At 46.4% G+C, this 9,899-nt stretch overlaps 1 protein-coding gene across 1 annotated transcript in view; it reads right to left on the bottom strand.

Annotated features, from left to right (window-relative positions):
- Positions 1-4,201: 4,201 nt before the first annotated feature.
- The window catches only part of FSTL1 (follistatin like 1), a 55,675-nt gene continuing 49,977 nt past the window's right edge, over positions 4,202-9,899 (bottom strand). The window contains exons 9-11 of the mRNA XM_068958047.1: positions 9,661-9,771; positions 7,710-7,807; positions 4,202-7,441 (exon numbers count right to left, since the gene is read on the bottom strand). Of these exons, the coding sequence (XP_068814148.1) occupies positions 7,397-7,441; positions 7,710-7,807; positions 9,661-9,771 (254 nt within the window). The 3' untranslated portion in view covers positions 4,202-7,396. The remainder of the gene's footprint in view (positions 7,442-7,709; positions 7,808-9,660; positions 9,772-9,899) is intronic.

The raw sequence follows: 9,899 nt of genomic DNA, 5'->3' as shown, positions 1-9,899 counted from the left end.
CATTGCCCTTTGGACACAGGCTAAAAGCTGTGTAATCAGTAATCACATATTAGAAGAAGCAGCAGCAACGTATGACTACAATGAGAAGATTCCCTGCCCAAGGGAACTTTTGCCCTGGCAAAGTCTGGGCTTAAAGAATAGACTTCTTTTGCTTCCATGTCATGCACAGGGGAACCAAAATGAAGGGAATGGCAGTCTCCTCCCCACTCAAAACACATTATTTACACAAAAGTTTCTGTCATCTTAGAGACGAAGAAATGCAGACAAACCATCATTGGCTTATACCAATCAAGAATTTAAAAAGAATGTGTGAAACAGCAAAGATGCTGCGCTTAAAGGTGTCCAGAATACCATGGACAAAACCCTTGGTCCACTAGTGTTTCCTTGGACACTCCAAGAATACCGGATTTCCAAAACAAATATTTTGAAGGGACAGCCTCTGTTCCTAAGAGCAGGGAGTTATCAGAGCTGTGCCCAGCCTTCAAGAAAGGGTGTGCTGTAGTGGGTAGGGCTGAACGAATCTACTCCATTTGGACTTGTTTCATTTGTTTTTTAAGTCAGCATGGTTACACAGATGCAATCCCTGCCGTGAAACCAGAGACAGCCACATAAGAGCAGAAACCATACCAGTATAGGTGTTCCTTTTCAATATAACATTGTCCACTTCATCCAGGTTGTACTGTTTCAGCTAGATCAGGATAGCTAATGGGAGGTTTGATATTAGCCCAGGAGTAACGTCATCGGTGTTTTGTTCTTGCCTCCTACAGTGCTTTAAGCATGAGTTTGGCCCAAGTTATGTTCTGTGGACTGGTTCGATTTTTTTCAGGGACCAAGTCTTACGATAGATCAGTTCAGTCCCATCTTCAGAATTAAAGCTATTAAATACTTTACAAATGCCGTTTGGAGTCTCGATCAGCCACTTAAATAGCATATCTCTCAGTGTGAAGTTGAACAAAACTAGAGAATTGTGACATAATTAAGCATACACAGCACATATAGCAACACAACGTAACAACTCACTAATACTCAGATGTGCTTTACTCCCTAAGAACAGGTCAGAGTTTAAGCTAGGCCTCTGCTAGAGATGGGGAACAGACTTTTTGCTCCTCTTCTCTCCTACCCCCCAAAATCATTTAGCTTCAGTAAGTATGCATAAGACAAAGTATTTTTAGTGCCATCTAGCCAAAAGCTTCCTTTCATTCCTTCTTAAAATCCTGGGAAATTCCATCAGTAGAACATAAGTAAGGAAATAAACCTGTTCTGAAGTCGAGCACTGAATGGCCAGGGAATGCCAGTGTTAAAACTTCCACACACAGCAGCTGGTATACAGTAGAGAAGGTATTTGGGCATTATTTGTTATGATGTGAAAAGTAACGTGTCAGAGGCAATGTTAATTTTTTAAACATCTTTGAAAGGAGCATATCAAATAAAAAAAGTAACTCAACCTTCTCCTGTGTTAGACTGTAATTTGCACAGAAGAGCTCACGGTAGCAGAAGCTGCTAAGTCCATTATAGTTGTGGGAGAGAGGAATGTAAAGAGATTATGCTCATGTAATACAACACCATTAAAAGCTATTTCATCATTCAGTTGAGCAAAGGTGACATTAGCCTTTCAGCCCTGTCTTCCTAATGTCACAGCACAGAGAAACAGAAGGGACTTCAGCAGGGTCACCAGTCTGTTCTCCCATCTTAGAATAGGATCAGCTACACTTTGACTATTCCTGATAGTTGCTAGTGTAGTCCGTTCTTAAAAGACCTCCAGGAAGGGAGACGGTGAAACCTCAAGCAAGTATCTTCCATTTCTTTGCTATCCTTTGGGTTCAAAGTGAGTGTTGACTCACCGAGTCTAACGATAGCTGCAACACAAGCTACAGTGTCCCATTCACTGCAGAGAGAGGACAGATTGATACTTTCCTCTTGGTAGCAGTCTCTACCTGAAGACAAAGACATTTAGAAAAGTCCTTGAAAGGCACTGCCCAAACCTGAAGGTGCTCCAGCCACGGCCTCCCTGATGCCACATGGAACAGAGTGATTGCATCCTGTTTACAGAGGCTGTGCCCCTCTATATTCTTCCAGTACAGTGGTTTGCCTTTTTCACAGCATTGTAACCCTAAGTCATGTTCAGCCTGTGCTTTGCTGGTGTATCAATCTTTTTATCTGGAACTGCATCCTGGGTACCTGCTGCCCAGCCTGTATGAGGCAAGGGAAATCAAGTGCGCAAACTGTAAAACTCTAAACTGATCCTTATTAAATGGCTATTTCCCATTCCTCCAGTTTTTGAGATACTTCTGAATTTTTTCCTGCCCTCCAAATAACTTGCACCTTCCCCCAGCCTGAAATTGCCTAGCTGGCCTAGCTGTCCTGCCACCTGCTGTCACATGGGTTTCAAATATTAACCTGAGCTGGAGCAGAAAAGGACCACTTACTGCAGTTACAGAAAAATTACAAGCAAGCTCCAGAGGGTTCCTTACCAACAAGCCTAACCTCAACCTTCATGGCTGAGGCGTGTGTGTGTGTGTGTGTGTGTACAGGGGCTAGTGGCCTCAGTGGACCAGTGCCAGAGACCTTTATTTACTCAGGCCAGTGTAATACGATAGAAAAAAAAGACAACCTGTTGAGAAGGTAGAGAAAAGGGTGGCAGGGGTGGGCGGAGAACATCCATTAAAGTATTTGAGGTCTGGGGAGGGAAAGAAGCGAAGAGAGATGAGTAGAGGTAAAAGAGAATCAAAGATAATTTACCTGTTTTTAATAGGGCTTTATAAGATGTCTCAAAGTGGGTTATGTAGAATGCCTAATTGCAGGGGGGGGAAAGAACAAGGAGTTACTGTAAATGAAAAACTGCTTAAGTGACAGCAAACACAAGTTTGCCTTGAGCTAACTGCACGGTGGATGGGGATTGTGTTTCCATTAGGCAGAATTTGTTTTTTCCTTGTCTTTTTGCAGAAAATGAGAGATATGCTTTATTTTCTGTCCAAAGGCTATTGGGTGGATGGGGAAAGAGAGGATAGACAACTCCTATCTAATCTGAGACACTGATAACAACCTCAGAAATACCATGGTCCTACAAGATCCAGTCACATAAGAGTCAAAGACAAAAGAGGACCCTAACTGGGGAGCATCCTGTAGCACAAGCTCAACAACAGACACCAGAGGGTCCACATAGACTGAACCAATAGCAAGAAAGCATTGGTCAGAGATAGCTTTTGCTGTTCACTAGCTGCCACAAGATGCAGAGCTCCAGATATCTGGAGCACACAGCATGACACACAGCATGACAAAGCCAAGAGGATGTCACAGCCCAGCTCACGGCTGGATGGACCCATAGCCCTTTGGTGGGCTCCATGCTCCAGGCATGGTGATTCCTGACAGCTGGCAATCAGTGGGCCTCTCGCAATACAGCTGCAGGCCAGACACTGCACTATAAACCTGAACAATAGTCCAGAAGTAGCCTTCCCATGCTTAAGAAATACTGATTCAAGTCCTGGTCTGCGGATAGGATTTCCACCCCTCCAAAGTCCACTCCCCTCCACCACGCAAACCCATATTGAACTGAAATGAAAAAAGAAATATATTGAATTTTTCTCCACTCAGGGCTCACAGACCCCACCTTTCTTCTTGGGACCCTTCTCTCTGCCCATTGGGCACAGGAAAAAAGCAGTTTCAGCAGCAGGATTAAAAAACATGTTTTTTTTTTCAATGGGACAAATATGATCACTCCCTACTCCCGCCTCATCCCCCATCAAAGGGAGGTCCTCTTATTACTGTCATTAAATACAGTCACTGTGACCATACATGGCCTGGAGCCCCATGGTGCATACAAGCACATACAAGCACATCACAGGTAGAAAGCTGTTTTTCTTTCCCAGTGGCACAGGTGGAGAGCGAAAGGGGAACTGAAATGCCTGTGAAGCAATCTCATTATAAAGAATGCATGGCTGGGAGGCAGCAGCCTTGGCGGCATGTTACGTTTCTGCCGCTGGCTTACCGTGCAGTTGCGGCCTTCCACTTCTCCTTCATGCACTTCAGTTTCCCAAGCTATAAAACAGTCATGTCGATTCACATTTGTCAAGTGGATTGAAATACGTGCGCAAAAGCCATCACAGGGTGTGCAGGCAGACAGCTGATTTTTTTTGGGGGGGGGGAGAGAAAAAGGAGGAATGAGCGTTGTGGTGATAACTGAGAAATACAATAAAACACGTGCTTTTTTTAAAATTTTGTTTCATTTATTTGGCAGTAATATCCAAACCCCCCGCTTCAAAAAAATTACAAAATCAAGTAAAATAAGTGCACTAAGAAAACCTACAGAATACTGATAAATTTCACACACGTACAGGAGGGAAGATACGGGGAGGAGTGGGAGCTTTTTGTTTCTTCCTTAAATTTGGCTTTTTGAAAAAAATGCCTTCCCTGCCCTTGCAGTCTCTACAGCCATTGTCCCGGAGGACATTTGGCATTCAGCACATCCTTCCTCATCAGCTAAATCACCCTGCAGAAGTTAGCGAGGGATCAGCCTGTTGTGGGATACAGCCTGGGCATCGCTCACCGAAAGGCTGCCCTTCCTCTCTGGGTGGGGAGGCGAGATGTTCGGGTACCGTTTGGTTACCATAGCCCTTGGAACCGGCATCGTTCTCCACAGTTACATTCTCCCTTTGAGGTCACAAGGAGGAAGAGGCTCCGCAGGTGGCAGCTCTTCCCGTGGAGGCAACTGCTCACTGTACTCCTACCACGTTGCCCTGGACTATCCTAGAGTTATGCAATATGGCTTGTCAGAGAGCTTAGCTTGGCTTGCTCGAGAGACAGCAGCGCGTCCATATGCCTTCAGTAAAAGTGCAGGCTCTGTAAATTATAACTGCCAGCACGCAATGCTCCAGATGACCCAAGCAGTCACTCTCATGGACTGCACATCCACCAGAGACAGGAAGGGGACCGGAGAAGGTATTGTGTAATCGCAACCTACAGAAGCCCTTCAGCCATGGACTAGCCTCCCCTACCTACACATGCTTTGCTTCTCCCAGTTGGAGATCTTCCTGACTGGACAATAAGACGTTGTTCCCATCCAGGGAAAGCCTTTAAGGCAAGTTGTTGTGTTTTCTCTAAGGCACTTTAATGATCTAAGCTGGAAGGAAATGAGCCGGGAGGCACAAACTAACTTTCAGAGCAGGACTGGAATAAAGCAAAACATTGATTAACAATGTTCCTGTGACTCTAGACCCAGCGTATGAAGCTGCTTTGCTCTCCTCCATTGAGGAAGAATGAGGGCATGTCTAATGGGTGCTCCTGTTCCACCAGCCACTTCCTCCAGCGCCACCAGCGGGCATGAGGGAACACGAACAATTTGACTCCGCTGTGTTCCCACTGTAGTGGTCCTGCTCTTGAACTCAGCCTTCCCCTCATCTCCTGCGGACTGACTCTCCTCACCTTCACAGGTGATAGCATTTCAAATCTGGACCATCGTGGGAGAAGAACCAGTCCCTTTCTGTATTTATTATGCCAAAATCTCCAAGCATGGTAGGGTAGATTATGACTCCCACTGCAAAAGCCAGACCATAGCATGGACCAAGCTTTCTTATTTTCCTGCACTTGCTAGGCACCAGCTTATTCCTCTTTTTCAAGCATTGGGCATAAAGAGGGCGGTTGGGACACAAGCCCTGCTGATCTTCTCTCAAGTGGAACATGCTTCTCCTGATGCAAGTGGGAGTTTCGCTTGAATAAGCACTAAGGACTGCAAAACACCTAGCAGCAATTGCTGAAGTTGTTTGTGATCGGGAAGATCGAAGTCACAGGCAGTCATCTCAACTCAGGCTATATGCAACTGCTTGGGATGCACAGCAGGGGCATGAAGGGAATGTGGAAACAGGTTGTTTGCTTGTGTAAGCATTATGAAGTACATTTGACAACTTCAGGAGAAAATCAGCTGGGCTTGAGGCTAGAGAGGTGACTGTCAAAAAAAGAGCATTACATTTATAACCCGGACCAATGCTCTGAGAAAGAAGCCAGAAGAAAATGACCCATGAGGGGATGCAACAGTTGTCAAAGATGGTCTATTCAGAGTCACTGTGAAATGCCTCAGGAGTGAGGACTCCAGCCTTGACTCCAAATCCAGCCCTGGAATCAAAGAATAACGCTGCTATCTTACCCCAGCTGGAGACAGAAACCCCAAGATGATGGCCAACTTCACCTAGACTTCAGTTAAACAGTTTTCTACGTAGTTAGGTCTTTTAAAATACCCTACTAATGGGACTGCCCAGTCCATCTGTCTCGAGGCTACCTGGCAGTTCCCTCTAGGCAATTTAAGGAGGGCTGAGCACAGACTCGGAGCACAAAATCAGGACTAGCCAAAGGAGCAAGAGCCAGAGAGAGCTGCAGTGTCGATCTGTGTCTGGTGGATCTAACTACATCCAACCCTGTCCCTTCTCCCCACGAGGACATTGCAATCCCCAACTGAGAAATATTTTGTAGTGTAGGGGTCACAAGTGGCTTGTGTTGCTTGTGGTGGCTGAGTGCAGTGTGATACAAACTATGCATGGGCATTACAGCACTGTCAGTAACAAAACCCCACAAGTTGGGTTTTCTTGAAAGATCTAGAGCTACAAAACATACAAAAGCTGAATTACTACCATAGGAAATAAAGTAATTAAAAAAAAAAAACAAAACAAAAGGGGGAGTCAGCACGCAAATGTGATAAGAAAAAATATGATAGCACCTTTAAGGAGGGAGCAGGGAGCGTAAAAGTGAGATGAGGTCAAAAGGAACCACGTTGTGTTGGAGCCCACAATGTACTGGAGTTGCTGCTGGGGACGGTCCAGTGGAAAGCAAAGAGGAACATGCTGGACTCATGCCAGCACTATGTCACCACAACTTCCAGGTGTCACATGAGGCTGACCAGCCTTGAGGCGCTCAAACGGAAGGGGAGGGTAAGCAGGGCAAGGTCCTTCGCTAATGATGCCCTGCTGCACACGCACTCAGCCACAGAACAATCATCTGGCCTGTTTTTTTTTCTGCAACCATGGCTGGTGCCGATGATCATATCGGTTGAGGACCCCCTTTTCTATCCAGCACTGGCCTCCATCCTTTCCCCAGACCCAGGGGCACAGAAACCCCTGTTAGCTCTTACGAGGAGCAGCTGTCTGCTCTGGGAAAGGGTCCCAGAGGCTACTGTATTTCCCTCCCAGCCTTTCAAGGCCCCAGCAATGAAGCTCCCTGAACAGGTGGGCTGTGCTCCCCTTCCCTGGCCCCATTTCTCTGTAAATTACAAAACAAATAACCCATTGCTATACAATGTAAATATCTGTGACTGGGCGACTGTAGCAGACACTTGTGCATACTGAGATCAGCACTGGAGGACAGGGTGGCAGGTTGGGCCCATCCTCCTGGGCTCCTCCTGTGTGGAGGCCCCTTACATCTCCTTGGTGCTCATTCGCTTGGTCTTCTCAGCTGTCTCCTAGAGAAAGAGAGCACAAGAGTGAAGCTCTGCTCTGACAAAGGTGCTGGCAGCGCCCTGAAGCCTTTGGTCCATCCATAAACAGTGTCAACACTGGCTTCTTTGAAAGCCCCCCACCTGTATTTTTCTCCATGGACAACAGGGACGATTGCCCTTTGCAGACCACAACGCTCCCCTTTCTACTAGGAAACTTCCAAGCGATAGAGACAGAAGGAACTCTAGTGAGGATGGACTTCAAGTAAGCAGATCTCCCCAGCTTCATGCTTACCTGATGCTTCTGCAGTTCCTGAACATATCTAGCCAGCTCCTCTTCAGTCAAGTCTTGTTCAGGTTGCCGTCTCTGACCAGGCACCTTCTCGTTCTTCCCTGCAAAGAGAAATGGAAGTTCAGCACTATCACAAATGGGGGGTGCAGATTTCAGAGTGTGAGCCAAAGACAACAAAAAGAGGCAGGTTAGCCCGAGCCTGTTTCAGACCACAGCCTATCTCAAGGTTAGGGAGAAAACTTTGTGAGGGCTGGCCATATTTTCTTTGAAAGGGAATGGGCCTTGTGGCTTTCTGGGACTTCAGGAGCTGAGTATCCCATCTGTCCAACTCTCTCCCTCCCCCGTGATAACAAATAAAACCACGATGAAGAGGCTGCGTTCTGCTCTTCTCCCCGTTATTTAAAAGAAGCACCTATAGTTCAATTATCTTGGCGGGCTAAGATAATTTCTTAGTAGATGAGAATGTGCACAGAGCACTCCATTTAACTGGGAAAGCTGCTTGTTCAGGTCTGTTGTAGGGAATAAATGGACGCTCAGTGAAATTTACATGCAATAACCGATGCCTAATGAAGAAGTAATTTCACTTAGTGGAGACGCATCTTGATGATGTATCTGATCTGTCCGATTCTTTGATTTTATCCCTCTAACAATAGCCTTTAGCCCCTCCGCTGCTCTGACATGAGCAGAAAGTGAAAGAACTCCTGTCCGACTGCATGCTTCTGGCACGGATGCAGGGAGCAAAGTAGGCAGCAACACCAGGTTTTGCATGGCAACTTTGAAGGTTGATTCTGAGGAGGCAGCAAAAAGAGTCTCTCATTTGGGTGCCTAACCCCTGAGACCTGTCCACACCCTGCAGGCAGCTCTTTGTATTGTATTACAATTATCTCCTCTAAGACGAGTTCCTGCCACTGCAGCCAAGAGGTCCCCAGAGTCTGGGATGAGGCGACTCTGAAGCCTCTGCTGCAGACTGCCAGGTGGATGTGAAAGGAACTCTGCACATACCTGTCGCTTTCCTCGCTCCTTCTCTGTCCAAGCTAATGGACGCTGCCTGGCTACAGATCTGACCTCACGTACCGCTGACAGCTCCCACAAAGCACTGCAAACAAAGCTTATGCAAAGGCCCTGTTTCTAGGGAGGAAGGCCAGAGGAATGCAGCTCAGTGCTGGGAGGGTGAACCTGGCTTTTTGAAAAGCAGCAGTACATTTCCCAAGGCAGAGAAGATGCTGACTTTCTACTGGAAAGGCAATGGACCATTTGTGAAAAGGCAGAAGGGAGAGCCTTACTTCAGCATCCCACCAGGACTTCCCACAATTGTAACACGGCTGTGAAAACTTAAAAAAGGCCTTCCAGAGGAAGACCGGATAGATGAACAGCCCTGCTTTACTATAAACACCACCTTCCCTCAGCTCCATCACCAATATTTTCTTCTACTTTTAGGGTTCTTATTGCAAGAATCTCAAGTGCTTTCCTGACGCTACTGCATGAAGTCTTGTATTTCCTCTCTGGGGCAAGACAGAACCTGTTTTACAGATACTGTAAATACAGATACAGTGAGTATACTGACACACATATAGGAAAGGTGACTTACTCACACCTACACATATAGTTGCAGTCAGTCACATGTTTGGTCTGTGTATGCCCCAAGCCAGCTGGATGCAAAGTAGCTCTGGTCTGGAAGATTTGTTGCTGAATTTTCATGACACCTAATCCAACCTACAACACCCAGCAGCATTGCCCTCAACTCAGTAACACACTTTCTGATCTCTAGAACAGAACTAGCTTGGGTCTGGCCAACCTGGAGCACAGGAGGCGTGATGCAGAAGCCACCCACAGAGAATCTGAGGTAGAGTGGGCAAGAGAAGGAACCCGGACAGCTGCTATCTTACAAAACCTAGAAAGTAAAAATCCCTTTTGTACAGAACCAAAAAAACAATCTTCTGGAGAGCATACAGACCCTCGCATGTCATTGCGGTGCACACCCAGTTCCCACAGGCACAGACACAGCGGTTGCACTCCACCTGGGTCTCTGCTCCATCTTCATAGGTTTCATCTTCCAAAGCACACTCTAGAGAGGTATAAAACAAAAGCAGTAGTTGTGAGATACAGAGCAGGCAGAGTACAGACTCTGGAGACACTTTGAGAGGGAGGAGGTACAACTTTATGAAGGAAGCCTTCTTCCCCCTATGCACTTGT

This window comes from Struthio camelus, chromosome 1 (genome assembly GCF_040807025.1).
Source record: "Struthio camelus isolate bStrCam1 chromosome 1, bStrCam1.hap1, whole genome shotgun sequence".
Classification (NCBI taxonomy): Eukaryota; Metazoa; Chordata; class Aves; order Struthioniformes; family Struthionidae; genus Struthio; species Struthio camelus.
Note: the sequence above shows the minus strand (reverse complement) of the source record. Positions and strands in the feature narration are given on the sequence as shown.